This window comes from Pelodiscus sinensis, chromosome 20 (assembly GCF_049634645.1).
Source record: "Pelodiscus sinensis isolate JC-2024 chromosome 20, ASM4963464v1, whole genome shotgun sequence".
NCBI classification, from domain to species: domain Eukaryota; kingdom Metazoa; phylum Chordata; order Testudines; family Trionychidae; genus Pelodiscus; species Pelodiscus sinensis.
This window is the reverse complement of record NC_134730.1, coordinates 14336865-14355256: the sequence shown is the minus strand read 5'-3', so window position 1 is coordinate 14355256 and position 18392 is coordinate 14336865. Positions and strand designations below refer to the sequence as shown.

The window sequence follows — 18392 nt, the reverse complement described above, 5'->3', positions numbered from 1 at the left end:
TTGGGTCTATGTGTCCTTTTATAGCCTAGTGCAGGGATGCGGAACTTAAGGTCCAGGGGCCAGATTTGGTCCCCAGCTTGCCTGGATCTGGCCCCTGAGACTCAGGGCTCTGTCCCCTCAGCGCTGGTGCTCCAGCCTCCCTGCCACACACAAAATCTACTAGCCTGGACCCCCCAGGCTCTGGTATGTGAGAGGAACATGGGGAATGTCTTTCTGCTTCTTAATCGGGGGCTATGTCAGTTGAAGATTTGGGGGGGGGGCTGCACTTCTCACTTGTGTGTGGCCCCTGACTGATTTTTCTGTGGATCAGTGGCCCCGACCCAAAAAAGATTCCCCACCCTTGTTCCGTAGCCTAGTGGTTAGTGCACTCACCTAGGATATGGGAGACTCAGTTTCTAGCCCTTGCTGTGCCTGAGTTCATGCTCAGGATTTTCATCCCAAATCAGGTGCTGCAAGGACCTTAACCTACATCTCCCACATTCCAGGCCAGTAACCACTTTCAGCCACCCTGCTGTTGAGTCCCTCTTGCCTCACCCAGCTCCAAAACGCCTTGCAGATGGCACTGTCGGCAAAACGAGATGTCTGCCCAAAATGTTTCAGCTTTGACAAAACAATAAATGTCACTGGGGGGTGGAAAAATTCCTGCCAGCTCTAACCAGGATGCTGTGCAGAAAGCAGAGCCCTGCCCAGGCTTTGTGCAATTCAAGAGCCTGACTGAGCATCCCCAAGCTTCCACTGAGATGGTGCAAGATGCTGACATCACTGGGGGGGCTCTGGGTGCTTGGCAGCTCCCGGATCGAGCCCTCTCTGCAGAGCTCAGCAACAGCAATCTCAGTGCAGTGACAGAATATAGACACCCCCCTCCGAACGGCTAACCCTGCATTCTTTGCCACTCTGAATGGCTAATATTCACTTTAACTTAGAGTTCCCTGCGCCAGTGGCTCCCAAACTTTTTGAGGATACGGACCCCTTTTCAATCTATTCCAATTTTATGGATCCCCCCACCTCAAACAATATAGCTGTTCCTCGGCCCGCTGGGGAAGCAACACGGGATAAAGGTCGTGCTCATTGTGAAAGGTTCAGCGTGCACCCCCTACAATACTGCCGTGGACTCCCAGGGGTCCGCGGACCACAGGTTGGGAGCTACTGCCCTACACTATCATTTAGGCTGTAACAATGCATCCCATTTTTCAGGTGAATTTAGTGTCCGTGACATGCCTGCAGAGCAAGCGTCTCTGTGTAATCCACAGGACAGGGCCACCAAAGGGAGCGTAGCTCTCCTAACACTGCCTTGCCAGGATTGCTTGTGAAGGGTGAGATATTCTTTGCCATCACCAGATGCTGCTGTTACAGAGAGTCTTACTATTTCTGTGTAACTGAAGCTCCTGGCCGATAAATCGTGGGAGAAATGCTTTGTGTTAGTTGTGAGGCAGTTCTTTGTGGAGGCTGTTCCATTAAGTACCATTGCTTTATTGCCTCAATAACTCTTACCAGAATCATTTCCTGGGGGTGGAGCTGCTGTCTGCTGGAAACACCTACCCAAACCGAACCATCGCATAGAGTCAAATGTTACAAGGGAGCAAAGGAAATTCAGCCTCTAGTGCAGGGCTACTGAACACGCGGCCCGCGGCCTGTTTGTTTGCTGCTCGTGGTGCAGTTTGGATTTACGCAGGGCTCAACACACCACCCGTAGGTGGGAGCCAAAACAAAAAAGTAGTCAACGTAATGGTCTTCTGTTGATATGTGTTTTAGTAGTTAAATTCCTGGACTGTCATTGCCCATGAAAAGTGTCATGTGGGTGGAAATGGGGTAAATGTTGCATTTTATTAATATCAGCAGAACTGACTTAAATGGGGCCTGCGTGTTGTGTAGTCTTGCCTTAATCTTTGTATTCATGCCCGTCAGTGTGAAAGAAGGTATTTGCATATATTTGCATATATATTTGCATATATATGCAACCATACTTAAGTTGCAGCCCTCGGCATATGATGTGTCACATTGTGGCCCCTGGGGTTTCCAAAGTTGAGTAGCCTTGCTCTAGTGGCTCATTCGGTTACAGGCCCACAAGAATTAAGGCCACTAGAAAGTGGACTCCGAACAGCTGACATTTCATAGAGGCCATGGGTTCTCAGCCTTGGGGCCATGAAGAGGTGGGGTCAGAGGTTGGTGCCCATCAAGCCCTTCTCATATCATTGCATGCAATGGAGTTTTCAGTACAGAAACCTCTTGCTGCTGCTACTGATCTGTGCTGCAACTGAACCAGGAACCTGGCACAGAAAACCTCAGTCTGTCCCTGCACCCAACCAGTCTCCCTTCCTTTCAGGACCCAGCCATCCAGCTAAGGTTATAAAGGATGGTTTATGCAAAAGAGATCTCCAAGACTTGTGGGACAAGTGCCTCCTGAGGAGCAGCCCCTATTCAGATTCACAATTGGCTAGGAAGAGGGGTCTTGCTCTTCGTTAAAGGAATCAGGATTCTGACCCTAGCGTGTGAAGCTCTCGAAAGAGCTTCAAACTGATCCAGAGCAGAATAGGATCCTGAGTCTATGTCCCTGGATATGCGTGTGTTCCTACAGCAGGAGATAAGTCAATAACCAGGTACAGTAGCAGTCAGAAGTCAGATATTAATTTAATTCTACCCCTGCCTGCCTGCCCAAATAAGCATTAATTCAACAAAGCAGGACTAGAGAATTCATCATTTTCACTGGGATTTCAGCTTTCGTCACTTAAGGTGGAATCATTGTGTCGAACCGCTAGAGTTCCCAATGCTTGGAGGGCACCGAGGTGCCCTGAGATGGAAGGAGCCGGAATCAAGAGAGCAGATGTGCAAAGCCTCTTGGCACAACCGTGGGGAGAAGGAAGATGAAAGGGACAAAAGTACAGAAGTGTAAGTCCTATACACACACTAGACCTCCCCCCTACACATGGGGACCTTTCTGATAGTCCTCACAAAGGACAGAGATACCCTTGGGTCTGCAACTAGGGCTAAGATGGGGAAGTAGGGCCCATTTCATTCATCTTTAGGGGCACTGTTCCCTTAGAAAGCAAGGGTATGTCTACACTACCACCCTAGTTCGAACTAGGGTGGTAATGTAGGCAACCGGAGTTGCAAATGAAGCCCGGGATTTGAATTTCCCGGGCTTCATTTGCATGTTGCCGGGCGCCGCCATTTTTAAATGTCCGCTAGTGCAGACTCCGTGCCCGCGGCTACACGCGGCACGAACTAGGTAGTTCGGAATAGGCTTCCTATTCCGAACTATCTGTACTCGTGGAACGAGGTGTACAGATAGTTCGGAATAGGAAACCTATTCCGAACTACCTAGTTCGTGCCGCGTGTAGCAGCGGTCACAGAGTCCGAACTAGCAGACATTTAAAAATGGCGGCGCCCGGCAACATGCAAATGAAGCCCGGGAAATTCAAATCCCAGGCTTCATTTGCAACTCCGGTTGCCTACATTACCACCCTAGTCCGAACTAGGGTGGTAGTGTAGACATACCCCAAGGGCCTGGGAAGAACCAAATGCAGAATTAGGAGCACAGGAAGGTCCTATTCTACGCACAGGGCTCTGCAATTTAATTGTGCTGGGCCTGATCCAGGAAAATTCCAGGCACCTTCACCTCCCATCACATTCAGTGCTCAGCAACTCACAGATCAGACTAGGGATGGGAACAAGTATCCAGTTACCCAGTGCCTGGGAGCAGCCCTCCGCCCACAGCCTGCCCATGGGTGAAGGTCTGCTCCAGCCCCGCCGGGCCCACTATGCCCGCATAGGGCAGGAGTAGGAGCCCCCTTGGGCTGGGGGCTGCTCCAGCTGGGCTGGAGCAGTCCCTCACCTAGGATCCTGCTTACCTGGTTAACCGATGAAACCTAACATTAAACTGTTTACTGGATTAAATGGGATTTTACATCCCTAGCTCAGGACCTGTACGCAAGAAGCTATATTATTGACCTGGCCCTTGGGTGCAGGCGAGCCTGCTGGTTCCTTCTAGAAATAGCCCCACCCTCGGCCTGTGCTGGAGTGGATCGAGGCTTGGAAAGAAGAGGAATTAAGCCCCTGGACCACCCAAGGCTCAGTCAATGCACGTTATTGCCTAACATTTGTCCTACATATTTAAACACCTGCCCTAGAACTCCGCTGCCCCTTGGTTTGGCTCCTTGGCGTTTGTACCTCGAGGTGAGCACAAGAGGAGAGGAAGAGAAAGAACACAGCGGGGGCGAGGGAATCGTGCTAAATTCAAACTAACTCGGAAGGATTGGGGAGCTAGCAGGCAGAGCGGAGACAATACCACGCTGCACGCTTGTCCGTTTTCCCCGCTTGCTGTTTGACAGCAGGTCACGGACCCCTCCTGGCCTTACTCCCAGTTGCAGCCCAAAGATGATATTAAAAATCGCAAATTCCTGTCCCTGCCTCCCCGCCCAGGTGCAGGCCTCCTTTTCCAGAGTTCACCCGCCAGACACACGGGAACGTTCAGCCTGGGGAACACAGGACCTGGGGGTTAGTTACTTCAGACGCAGTGTGCTCTGTCTGCTCCCTGCTCGGGTCATGTGCCGGTAGCAAAATACACTGTGCACAACCCCACGTTAGAGATGGAAAACGAGTCTGAAGTTTGCTTGTAGTGAACATTCAAGCTTTAAAATCACATCTTTGGTATCCGCATGAATAGGGCTTGTTTGCTAAAAGGCCTGTGGACACCCAATCACTGGTTAGGTATGCAACAAGTTAGGGGACTAATCTCCTTCCCCTATTTTCTCCCCTCCTCCCCCCTTAGGGCTTGGCCAAATTCACGTATGAGAGTCCTATCAACATTCTCTGGCAAAGCTAAACAGATGTGCAAGGACATTTTCTCCACCCATTTAGCTGTAGCTGAAGGCCAAATTCATGCAGGAGTCTTTCAAAATAAAGTCAAGGCTGCCAGCAACACTCCGGCTGCCTGCTCTGTCACACTGGGCCAGAAGATGCTCCAGACACAATCAGCCAGAAAAATCAGTCTACTCCGGGCCAGCGTCCTCCCAGAAATCCCTTCATCCCAATCAAAGGGGATCTCTTCCGCCAGCCTCCCAGGCCATAAACTCATGCCCCGGGGTAGGCTCCCAGGGAGAGAGGAGTCTACTTTCTGTTTCATCCTGTGAGGGGAGCAAGGGCCTCTCCCTCACAGGCAGGCCATAAATGACGCCGTGCATTAAGGGGAATGGAGGAGGTGTTCTTAATTTTGCATCGGTTTCATTGTTACAAAGTGCTGCAAGCAGGGGAAGTGGATCGGGGGGAAAAAAAACACCAAAAAGTGTTACATATTTATGGATAGCCCCTTAATCCCTGCTTTTCGGCAATGAGGCAAGGACGGCCCCAACGGAGGGAGAAAGAGAATGGGAAGGCCACTATATGCAGCTAACAGAGCTGATAGAGTGTTGTCAGCACAGGCAGAGTCGATAAAAACAACCGGGGCAAGTCAGATCAATGGTTCGTCTAGCCCAGTTTTCTGTCTCTGAGAGCGATCAGTGCTGGATGATTCATCGGGAAGGAACAGGACAGGGATCCATCCCCGGACAGCCAGTCCCAGCATCTGACAGGGGGAGTGTGAGGAACCCCCGGAGCATGGGGGCTGCATCCCTGGCCATCTTGGCGAAGAGCTATTGATGACCTGTCCCCTGTGAATGTATCTAATTCAGCCATTCTCAAAGTGTGGGTCAAGACCCCAAAGTGGATCATGACCCTGTTTTAAGGAGGTCGCCAGGGCTTGTTCCACTTGCTGGGGCCCAGGACTGAAGCCAAAGTTGCCCAGAGCCAGGACCCCATTGCCCAGAGCCAAAGCTTGAATTTCACTGCCAGGGGCCAAAACTGTATTCCAAGCCCCACCACTCCAGGCTGGAGCCAAAGGACTTCAGCCCCTGGTGGCAGGGCGCAGGTTTCAGTGGCAGCCCCCCAACCTGCCAGGGGCAGAAGCTTATGGGGCTTCTGTTTGTTTCCCCACCCAGGCGGGCAGTATCCGAGGCGTGGACATACCCGCTACAGATATAGTGGCATATTTTCTCTATCCCTTTCCTAATGCTTCCTAATATTTTTGTTATCTATTTTGAGTGGCATTGCACATTAAACTGACGTTTTCAGAGAACTACGCGCCCTGACTCCAAGAGCTCCATTTCCATCTCATCAATTTGTATGGCTTGTTGGGATTATTTTTTCCAATGTGCACTACTTTGCACTTAACACTGAATTCCATCTACCCTTGTGTCACCCAGTCTAATGAGATTCTATGACACCTCTCACAATAAGAGCCGACGGCAGGGCAGGTCCAATTTTATTTCTCAACACAGTTTTTTCCGATGGACAATGGCTTCCTGACCCACTTGAACATTTTCACAAGAAGTTCCCATGATGGTCAAAACTTGGTGTTTTTGGTTGCAGGGTTTTCTTTGCAGGGAGTGGTCAAGAGACAGGAAACGGAACAACTAGCACGTTTTAGGAAAAACTGGAGGGGTGGGTAAGTTATTTTATTCAACTAAAAAAAATAGTATAAAGGGTTTTTTAAAAAAGCAAGAAACATTTTCAGTTTTTCATCCTAAAACCAAAATATTTTTGTGGGAAAAACAAAAGTAAACCTTGGAGATTTTCTGTGCTCAAAAACTGGCATTTTCCCACCCAGCTCCATCCCTCCTGAAGCACAGTTTATAGACAGTGGAGTCTATAGACTGGTTTGGCCAATCAGCATAAAACAGGAATTTGAAATCTGCTGAGAATAAATCAGCTCCGCCTAAAAGAGCCAGACAGACCATCTTGGGACATAGGCATGTTTGAACTCTGCAGTGGCTCACTTGCTAAACATGGTGGCTTGCCCTGTGCAGATAGGGCCACAGGGCGTTAATTTCAGTGGCTTGTCCAAATTCCAACTTGGTTAATTACAATCTGCCTCTCTGAGATCCCTCTGAAGTGTTATTTGGAGACTGTTCTTCATTTCCACTCCTGAGAAAACCACAAAAACTTGTGTACTGCCTTGCTGCTACATTTTTATGGAAGGCAGAGCAGGCATGTGTGTGTGTTTAGTTCCATGAACACTTTTTCTCTCCCATCATAAAATGTGGCGGCTCTTCTGAATCACTGCCCCACACATATCGAAAACCCCTTTTATAGCCAAGCTATTTTCCCTTCTCACCTCTCAGAAAACTGTTCTCGCAGAGAGTCATTGTACAGCCTCAGATCCTGGCTGGGGCCTTCTGGGCACTACAACACTACAAATAATTCAACCCTAAATAGGAACTGCAATATGTATATTGCAATGTGGCGTAGCATTTCAGAAGGTTCAACTTACGTCCCCCGCAGAAGAATGTCAGCAATAGCATTCGCTCTGTACACATGCCCCATCGCATGGGAGTGTATTTAATAGAAACACACACAATCTGCACAGTGCTGAGAGCTCTGGGACGAACGCCTCCGTGCAGATTCATCATTATAAGTAGGAACAGGAGTGAGCACAAGAGGCAGCCGTGTCTCCATGAGGGAGGCCCTCAGGCCTGGGCAGCGAAGGCCCTGTATACATTAGAGACCTTGCACCAGTGGAATGACTCCACAGCACTGATGTAAAGCTGGATCCTTGCCAATAAGTTACATCAGTGCAAATTCCTTCCATGTCGACAGGACCAAAGAGAGGAACAGGAAAGAGCAAGGGGTTCAGAGATTCAGGTCAGGGATCCCACTCCAGGAATTCCTCTTACTCTTTTTCAAAATTAAAAGCAGTCCTCTGGAGACTCTGCCTTACTCACATTCTTGTTCTGGATTTGCTCCAAGGAAACAAAAAATCAAACCAGACAGTCACCAACTGAAGTACATGGTCTGCTTGTAGGATATTACTATTTCCTTCAGCCTGGAGAAATCACTGGGCTCTGCCCATACTGCCCTCCCCCCGCCCACCCCCAGCCTGCAGCTGCTAACTCTCCCATCACCATCTCAGACCAAGAGCATGCAAGAGGGGACAGGTGAGAACAACATAACCATAAACTGCATTTGAGTCAACTCTTCGTACAAGCACTATTTTAAAAAAAACAAGGGAAAAGAAAAAAAAAACTTCTGGAAGTCATTACAATTCTTCTGCTCCGGCCTCCCCTTTGGCAGACAATCCTCCCCCCTACCCCCATTCGAAATGCCAGCCTGTGATTTTTAAATGAGAAAAAGCTGTACGGCACTCCAGCGCTTGGATAAACTCCTACACAAACTTCCAGATGTGACACAACTGCCTGGAAGAGGGAATACACAGAAGGATCTCCTTAAAAAACATCCACACACGCACACGAGGCAAACAAACCATGCTCCCGCGCGTTTGTCTCAGACATGCCATTGTGTCTGCATGCTGCGGAGATGAAGATGTGTGTCGAGATGCAGCCCATTATTTAGATTACGATTGCACCTCCGCTGGCTTTGCTTGGGACTGGGAGGCAGGAATTAGAGCTCTGTTGACTGCTGTGTAGACCACAGGAGGCAAATACCATTCCTCCCTCATCTCTTGGATTTTCAAACACAATGAGATGCCTCATGATGACTTGGCCGGTTCTCTCCGGAGCAGCATTTTGAAGAAAGTTCCATCTTCTTTACCGGGAGGGGGGGAGGGGGATTGACCATCTTACTCACACACCCCCTGACTCACAGAGAGGTATCCCTCCCAATGACCGGCATTGGCTCTTGTTCTAGGGGTCATGACCTCACCTGGATCCAGAGTCACTCATTCATGGTGACCTGGATCTAGAGAGACGTCACTAACATCAGCAGCAAGCCTCCAGATTCACTCGGGTGCAGCCCAGGGGAGAGTCATCTCTCTCTGCCCTTTGCTGCAGTTTATCCACCCAGCGTGCCAGCATGTTACCCTGGGGAGCTGCTGCCAGGGGACAGATGCAACCCTAGACAACCTTCTATCTTTGTAGATGGCCTACAGGCCTAGGGGGTGGGGGACTTTCACTTTGGAATGGGCCCTATGGACTTTGCAGCAATGAGGTTCAGGAGTAAGCGGGGGCAGAGACAAGGTCAGCTCTGTAGCATACTCCTCCTCGCCCCACTCATACCAACCCCCTAGCTAGGACACCACTGAAGTCTCTCCATGCTAATTCCAAAGGGTCAGGGCTCTACCCAGCATGGTCCCCTGGCTAACGATAGTCAAACAGGACAGGAGAGATTAACTTTGCTTAGTCCCCTGGATGTAAACAGGCCTGGCAGAGACAAGCACAGCCTCTTAGGGGCTGGAGGTGGGCCTTGGAGAACAGAGGCATGGTTCAGGATCCCTTGTGCTAGGCACTGTACAAACCCAGAACAAAGGTGGTCCCTGCTGCCAAGAGCTTACATGACCCCTGCCTTACAATTTCTAGTGTATTTATCCTCACAACCCTCTGCCCCTGGCCTAGTAAGGCAGGGCTCTCCTCTCCATTGCAGATGGGGAAACTGAGCCACAGAGAGATTAAGTGACTTGCCCAAGGTCACAAGCAAAATCTGTGGCAGAGATTTTGCAAACTGGCAAGTCCCAGGCGTGTGCCCTAACCACAGAACTATCCTTCCCGGTCTCCCTTCAGTGAAATGAAGCAGCATCCAGCACTGCTATCAGAGGGGTAGAGGATAAAAGGAAGCCCCAGGGTAGATAGGTTTGGGGCTAGTGTCAAGGAAGTGGTTGCTTTACACCCTACACCTACAGCATAGGATACATCAGCTATGGGAAACTTTGGCCGCTGCAAAGCCTTGCAAAGCCCCCAGAGCAGGCTTGGAACAGCAACATCTCCCATGGAAAGGGGGCAGTGCAGGGTGGAACTGCTAGAGGGGAGACCCCTCCCCCACCAGGTTATGCCCGCCCGATTGCATTAAAAAGCCAAGGCCTGGGCCAGCTTTGCCAAGGCTCATGAACCTATTGGTGAATGTGAGTGGCATGTAGGTTGCACCTGCAGGATTCTGCAGCATTTCCAGCTTGTTTAAACTGCAAACTTGGACAGAATTCTAACTCTCCAGCGAGGTTTTAGGTTCTAGGAATGGATCAGAACCAAAACCAGCAACACCAGCCTTGAGTCCTGGGGGAATTCCAGCACTTAGAGCTGGGTTCAGATTTTAGCCAATGGCTCCTCCATCTTTATAGCAAGCAATTGCCAGGAGAGAAAAAAGAGCAATTACCAGGAGTCACCACAAGCAGGACTCAAAACATTGTCCTTCTGTGAAAGCTGAGTCACACGACATGCTACCACTTGCTGTTATCCTATGTGGTGAAGATGGAGTGGAGAGGGGGCTGTTAACAAGTAGCTATCCATACCCCCAACGGATGGATTCTCCACCCTTAGGCAGTTAAGTATATTCACTTCCTTGGTCTTCTTGCTTGTATGCACATGAGTTTAACTTTCCGGACCGATGCTATCTGGACAGAATGAGAAGAGTTTATTTGCCATTATAACAAGGACTCATGGTCCCCTTCCGATCTGCTCTGTATTATTTTCCCGTGAAGAGCTCTTTCAATACAAAGCACTTTCCATCCTCCTGATTTGCTCCATCCCTACTCTTTAGACACTCCACAGCTCTTGGAAAATGTCCTAATTCTTTGGCTCCCATTAGCAGAGCAGTCTTGTTTAGCCCCATCCTTCTGAGCCTGCCTGGTAGATTCAATTTCACTTAAAAATAAAAGTTAAATAACTGGGCTTTTCTCCCCTTTTTGTGTGCGACGGATACACATCTCTGGTGTACTCTCCAGTACAGACAGCTGTTTAATGCAACTCACAAGCTCTGGTGTGTGTACTGAAGGCTTTTCTTAACTTTTTAAATGTCACCTGTAGGTCAAAAGTTCCAATAATAACTGTTAGCCTGTATAAAACATAAAATATTTGGACTTCTCCTGCCCTTAAACAGACATTCTTCAGAACAGAGTGAATCCTTTTATCACAGTGACAAGGCCAGGCCTCAGTAGTACCTTTTCATACACAGATGAAACAGATGCTGCTGGTATGTCACTCGTCCCAAAACACTCTACCTTTCCCTCTCAAGATGTGTTTGTGCATCTTATCATCCATATTAATGCCATACACAGCTGATCTCACCTATGCATGCTGCTCACCCCCAGAATCCTCTCCCATGTCACACAGACTCCACTGGCCAGAATTTGAAGCAGCAAAGATACACTCTGACCTCACATGGATGCAAGAATCGCAGTAAGGGGAGCTCTACTCATCTTTGATGCTGTTTCCCTTGGGGACACATAAGGATTCTGTCACCATTAAGTAACACCTGGCTCCTATTGAAATCCATGCTGCTCCTTGCAGGGTCAGCTACTATGGCTGGTAGAACTGAGCCCTCTGCCAAATTACTTATTAAAGTAGAGGGGAGTAGGGAAACTTCAATAGGTTCAAAATCAAGACCCCAGATGCAAACCTCCCTAGCTTTAGATCTGCATTGGTCTAAACCTTTGTAAATTTGAGAGAGAGGAAAAGACGTTTCCTCCCCCAACCTAGATATAATGATGGTGCTCTCACCACATAACGGCCCAGAAAATGAACGCTTCAGATTGAAACACTACAGAAAACCCCGAGAAATAATTCTGACATGGAGCTTTGCTTCCTGTGTGATTAATGCTGAGTACTCAACTGATCTATTAGTTCCTTGCCCCTTCCCCAAATCCCTCCTCATCACCTCTAAATTCAAGGTCATGTAAACAGCTTGGAGAGACAGACCAACACAGTTTGGATTAGTGGTACTTCAGCCTTGTGTGCAATTGCAGGCCAGCAAAGAAAGCTCAGTTATTTCAAGCTCTGTCCCTAGGGAAAGAGGGGAAGCCAAGGGCATAGGACCCAAATTGGCAGCACACAGTGATAGCCCCAGTAAATGGCAAAGTTTATTGGCTATTTTAGTACTCTCCAAAACTCATGTTGAAATACAGGTCCTGCCAAGTCAGGAATCTGTACGTTTCCACAATCTGTCCTCATCTGACAAGTACAAGGACTGAATTAATTGAATTAATAAAACAGCATCTGGGAATTTAAGAAATGGGAAGGGAGCAGACACAGTTAAACATGAGTCTGGCCTTTTGAACTTGCATATTCAGCCACTGCCAAAAGGTAAAAATAAAACACTGAAACAAGCTAATGAAAACTCAACCATCACCTGTCAAAACCACCGTGGATTGGAGAGGATTTTGCCAGCCATGTGACCCAAACCATTGTCAATCTATCAAGAACAGCTGGTGGCAACAAAGAATTTGGCCAGATGTGACCAGATCTGGTTTTCTGATTATATGTTTTTACCATGGGACCTTGATTCTTAAAGATTACAATGTGATAAGTCACTTTTCCAAACAAGTGAGCTAAAGGAGGAGAAAAAAAATGTAAACAGGCAGACAGCTAGACTCCAACACTCCAGCACCGACCAACCAACAATAAAAGCCGAAGAGAAGCAAGCTAGTTTAATATCACCTAAAATGTATTGATCCTCAGCAAGTGAACAAACTCAGCCAAAACTCCAGGGTAAAAAGAACCCACTTCTCTTACACTCACTGTTTAGCAAGTTGAGTCACATTTCAAACTCTCGCATTTCTGGGTTTGAAAACAAATTTAGCAACTAAAAAACTAAACCAAACCAAAGGGCCACAACAGTGCTACTCAATGAGATCCTATGGCTCCAATCCCTCTTGATTTTTCTCTCAATAATGTATAGAGAACAGGGAACCACTAGTGGAAATTCCAGCTTCCCAGGCTGCTTCTATTGAATGGCTGCCTGTAGGTGCTGAGTGGGAGATTTTTTTATTTTTTTTTGTAAATAATACTAATTTTCCAAGGACAAAAGTTAACCTTCTTGCACTGGCAGACTTGTGTGCTGAGATGCTAATAGATACCTGGGATGAGAAAGACAGGAGAGGGATAAAAAGGAATCCATTGAAACCACCGGCACATTTTTAGATCATAGACTCCTAGAATTGCAAGGAACCTCAAGAGGTCATTGAGACCAGTCCCCTGCCTTGATGATAGGACCAAGCACTATTAGACCATCCCTGACAGGTGTTTGTCTTACCTGCTCTTAAATATCTCCAGTGATGGAGATTCCACAGCCTCCCTAAGCAACTTATTCCAGTGTTTAACCACTCAGACAGTTAGGAAGATTTTCCTAATGTCCAACCTAAACCTCCCTTGCTGCAATTTAAGCCCATTGCTTTGTGTTTTATCCTCAGAGGCTAAGGAGAATAATTTACCTCCCTCCTCCTTGTAACAACCTTTTAGGTACTTGAAAGTTGTTATGCTGTCCCCTCAGTCTCCCACCTGTCTCAAAACAAGACCATTAAAAGGGACTTGAAAACCCCATGAGATCCCCAATGGCAAATAACAATATGAGAAATGGTAGATAATAAGACCATTCTGTTTGGCAGGCTGACATTAGCAAATATTTCCTTCCCAAAGAGAATGCTTTAGCAAGTTTCAAGATTTCCTAAGATGCTTAAATAAATGCAGCTTTAAATTGCACAGCTAGTGTGAATGAGTTTTAGGGAAACCACTGGAAAGTATTCACAGGATTGGGAAATTAAACCTCATTTTTCCTCCGAGGGGATATTCTAAGAATGAGGCAGACTATTTATCAGATAAATTATCGTCATCACAAAAGTAAAACAGCCTTCAAGACACTAGAAAAACACCACGCTTTTGTCTGACACGCCAGACTTAACCCTGGTTTAACCCCTGACTGATTAGCCCAAAATTGGGCGGGGGCACACACCAGATGTTAATTACCTAGCCCCGCCCATTATGCAACCACCCCTCTCCACCACCGCCTCAGGTATTCGGCATGTGTGTAATTGACTAGCTCTCTAGCTGGAAAAGCTGAATGGATTTAATAACTTCCTATTTATTCAGGAAGATGTTGTCTTTTACATACCCGACCCTGCTGGCAGTCAGACAGCTCTGATTAAATTGGGTTCGGATTGTCGTTATTTATTTTAAAATAAATGTAATGAGTTTGGAGGCGGTAAAGCGTCTGTAACGTTACAAAGGAAATGTTAAGCGCAGCTGACGCCAGGGAAGGTTTTCAAAAAGGGGCCAAGAAGCCCTCTTGCTAGTGATGCTGTTTCCTTCTGGTTAGAGAATTAGACATGAGCAAAGCACCGCAGCCGCTCCCCTGACCTGGAGCAGGAAGGGCGAGTTTCAGGCTTGGTGCAGGCGGACTTCAAACAAGCGGGTAACTGTTCGGAATCACGGCTCGTTCTGGTGACCTCTAATTTCTTCCATTAGACCCTGAATAGTCTCTTATTTGTAGTGGAGTGCTGCACTCTAGGACTCCCCACCGCCCAGGTCTGTGTTCTTCGCAAACTCCATACTCCCACTGACTCCTTAATGGGCTTTTACACCCAGCACACGAGAAAAGGAAGCAGCTTCTAGAAGCAATAGGGCCTGACCCAGACCCGCTCCAAGTCAATGGGAAAAATCTCCCATTGACTTCACTGCGTTTTGGAGTGGGTCCTTCTTTTCCATTCGTAGTTGAAAGGGGGAGGGGGCGAGTCACCACGTAGCCCCTCCATCAAAGAGGGGAGAACTTGGCAACGCCACGGGAGGCTCCTGGAGTGCTGCAGGAAAGCAGCCTGACCCCAGCTAAACACCAGAGGTGCATCTGAGGAAGTGGGTTTGGCCCATGAAAGCTGATGCCCTCATAAACGTTCGTCTTTAAGGTGCCACAGGCCGCCTCCTTGGTTTTGCAGCTCCGCACTAACACGGCTCCCCCTCGGCTACGAGGTGCGGCAATTACACTACAACTAACACACCTGGAGAAGAGCAGAAGTGATCGGTTTAGAAGGGTGGGCGAATAGTCAGCACAGTCACCAGCCCTGACTGTCTGGGGGCTGCTGAAAGCTCTCAGGATTGCATGAAAAAGCAAGTCTGGGTTTGTTCTCTCACCACCACCTGCTTTGCACAAGCTAAATTATTTAACACCAGTGTCAGGCTCAAAATCTACAGCAGAGAACCTCACTCCCCCCCCCCCATTTATTTTCCTGTCCCCAGTTAGTATGTCTCAGCCACCCCAGATCTAACATTTCAGTAAACCGCCCCCCCCTTTAGAGCTTGCCTCTAATTATATTTCTTCCCCAAAAGGTAAGAAGGCATCGAAAAGAGGGTGCCGAGCTGCCACGAGCACAGATTTGCAAAGGAGAGGCTCTTCTGTGGTTCTTTTTGTCATGCAAATGTTGTAATTATGCATTTAAAGTATAAACCGCTCTCCCATCCCTGGAGTAGATGGAACGATCTGCGCCTTCCCAGGGTCCCCTATTCTAATCTGCAACCCAGGAGCGCTTTATTAAACACCCATTATTTGTTCCCTTTCCTTTGTCCTTCTAAACAGCTGTCTGAATTTGTATATACTCATCCCCCCCCCCCCAGTTAATCGGGGGCGACGGTGTCTGAAATCTGGTCATATCTGTATAAGAGATTTGGGGTTAGGGTCCACTGTGGTGTCTAAGCAGCTAAAAAGGTGGGGGGAGGGACCAGGGAAATCCCAAACTAGGTGGAAAATAAACAAACAAACGCGCGCATCCATCCAGGCGAGCCTTGCTCTTCAGGGAGATGCATCCGTGGAAGCTGGGCCTAGCCGAGGGAGCCCCACGACCCCAGGGGGAACCTTTGCATTAATTACAATGGATCGCGCCTCTAGCGGGGAGGGGGAAACGCTGCTGAAGAGCAGATGTATCCTCCCCTGCAGCCCAGCTTCTGGAGATAACGGAGTTAGCATCATCGGAGCCCTCCAAGTGGCCCTGGCCCCCCACCGCTTTGCTTAGCCCTGGCCTTTTGAGTCAACGCAACCCAGCCTTCTCCAGGGTCAATTTCATTCCCTTTCACCTCCTCAATTAAAAGGCTCCTGTCCCAGCCAGACCCGCTCGGCTGTCCCTCTCCAGTGCCTGACATGCTGTTTCCATTCTCTCGTACTTTTTTTTTCTGGAATTCCATGTTATGACTTCAGCCCCGGAGAAATCCCTGCCTGCGAAGGGAGGAACCATTGAGAAACCCCTGCCATAGACTCGGGAAGGACTTCCAAGTCAGGAATTGGAGCCAGACACACGAAACCGAGGGAGCAGAGCTACAGGCACAGGCACCGCTCCCCCCCGTCCCGTCCTCCCCCGGTAGGAGAAGCTGCAAACTTTGGCCAGGAGCGCAGGCAGCCCAGCACGCAGAGGGAGTCTCCTCGGAGCTGGATGCCTTTCGCGGCGTAAACGGCGACTCTAATGACTGTTTTCGTCAATAAACCGCGTCTTTATTTGATCAATATTTGCATCCCATCCCCGCTGTCTCCCCCTCCCAGTGCCTCCTCCCCGGAACCCGAAATCGGAGTCTCTGGGTAATTTTACAATATTCACCAAGTCCAGGCTCTTTCCAACTCACGCCCCCCCCCCCACACACACACACACGCTACACCTCTCCCCCTCTCCCCCCCCCCCCCCCGCAAGCCCTTTCAGCAGCTGGAGAGCTTCCAGCTGTGCAACTGCTCGTGGCCAAGTGTGCTCCCTGAGCCTAGGAGCCTTGGCCCCGCAGCCTCTTGCATGGAGATAACTTCTTGGGATGGTCCAGGGAGCTCTCTAACCTGGCAGGCCCGTGGAAAGGGGGCGGGGGAGGGGTGCCCGGGCTTACCTTGGCAGTGCCACCTGCCAGCTTGCAAAGGATATGGGTTGCACACCAGCCGGAGGCACCAGCTCCTGGGTCTGCTCTCCTGGCTCAGATAAAAGAAGACGACCGGGGCCAGAGCCGGGTAGGGGAGCCCCTCCACTTCCGAGTCCCCACTGCCTGCGTCCTTGTCCCCTGGCCCCGAGCGACCTCCATCCCCGGACAGGTCATTAAGGCGGATGAAAGTCTTAGATTTGCCCTGCTCCGGGTCTTGCTCCTCAGCCGCTCTCGGTCCATCTTCTTCCATTCTCCGGCCAGCAGACCCGGGTCCGAACCGGCAGCGCTCAGGAGGTGCCCGGGGAGGGTTGGAGTTTTTAGAGGGGCAGGAATCGACAGGGGGCAGCCATGCCGGGTGGGGCTAAGGGGTTGCGGGGGAGGTCGGGGTAAGGTGCTGGCTTGGTGGTTCTGGCTCGGGGAAGCTTCAAATCCAGGGCTGCGTCCTCTTTCCCCAGGTGGGCGGCTGGATGAGCGCAGGGCTCCCCTTTGCAGGCATTTGGAGCCGGAGCCGGAGCCGAGCCGGGACCTGGCTGGCCCGGTTCTGCTTCTCCCTCCTCCAGTCCCGGTGGCTCCTCCTCACTTTGCTCTCCTCTGCCTGCCCGGGAGGAGGTGCCGGCGCAGCCCCTGCAGCGGGTCCGGAATCCTTTCCCCCCGAGGCTCCCTTCCCAGCTCCAGCCACGCAGAGGCTGCTCCCCGGCCAGCCGCGTTTAGTGGCTCGGCATCTGTCCCTCCCGCCTGCACATCTGGCGGTGCCTGTGGCGGGGCAGGGAGGGTCCTGGAGGGTGAGCGCCGGGTGCACCGCCTGGGCAGGGAGGGGACTTGGGGTGCAGGAGCTTCCGCTGGTCTCCTCCTGCCCTGAAGGGGTTATCTTGGGGGGAGGGGGCGCGCGGTGGAGGGGAGCGGCGGAGGATGCTCCTCCTTAGCGCTGCCTCTCGGACGGCAAAGCGAGCGAGCAGCTGGGAGCTCCGCGCGCCTCGCACAGCTGGATCCCTCACTCCAACTTCCAGCCCGGGCACCGCCTTCCCGGAGCCACCGTGGCAGCCAATCTGGGCTCGCTTCTGGCCCCTCGGACCTTCCCCATTGGCTCCGGGAGGTGGCAATGCGCGGCGAGGGCCACAGCTGGAATCTGAGACAGTTACTAGAGCGCTGGGGGCCCCTCCCACCTCAGCCCTGGTGCAGGGGCAGCCAATGGGGCTGGAGCATGGGGCGAACCCCCCTTCGGATTGGCTGCCTGCCTCTGGGACTCCGAGCCTGAATTGCACCGGGAGAGCTAGCGCCGGCTCCGGCGAGTTAGCGGGGACTGCGGAGGGGGGGTGGATTGCGCCTGCCTTGGAAGGCGGCGGCTGCTGCTACTGATGCGCTTCGGCGCTGGGGAGGCTGCAGCAAGCCTGGGCCAGCCCGCCACATGCAGGGAGCCTTCCCAGGACGGGCAGCGAGCGGAGGGGCTCCGGGGCAGGGGGGCTGCTGGTGCACTGGGGGGCGAGGTTCTGTAGCGCCCCCGCCGCTTGCTGGAGGTGCCCCCTGGTGCAGGCAAGCCAGCCAGAGAGCAGCAAGGGCGCGGAGCACCCAGCAGGGAAGAGTTGGGGAGCTCGGGCGGATCCGTGCGTTGAGGGGGGCAGAGTCTTCGGGGACGGGCGCGGGGCGCTGTCCGGGCAGAGGATGCTGAAGAGCGAGGGCCCGAGCCGGCCCCGCTGCACTTAGGGTCGGGTCTGCCAAGGATTTCAGCGCAGCGGGGTGGGGCAGACGCTGCCCAGCCCCGGCACCTGT

The 18392-nt window shown here is 50.7% G+C and overlaps 1 protein-coding gene across 6 annotated transcripts in view; it reads right to left on the bottom strand.

Moving 5' to 3' along the window:
* CACNA1G (calcium voltage-gated channel subunit alpha1 G) overlaps nucleotides 1–17731 on the bottom strand; it is a 332806-nt gene extending 315075 nt beyond the window's left edge. For 5 of the 6 annotated variants that reach the window (XM_075903781.1, XM_075903780.1, XM_075903782.1 and 2 more), the window contains exon 1: nucleotides 16632–17731. In XM_075903781.1, coding sequence (XP_075759896.1) covers nucleotides 16632–16875 — 244 coding nt within the window. In that variant the 5' untranslated portion in view covers nucleotides 16876–17731. The remainder of the gene's footprint in view (nucleotides 1–16631) is intronic. The other variant, XM_075903784.1, reaches the window with a different exon arrangement.
* Nucleotides 17732–18392: the final 661 nt, after the last annotated feature.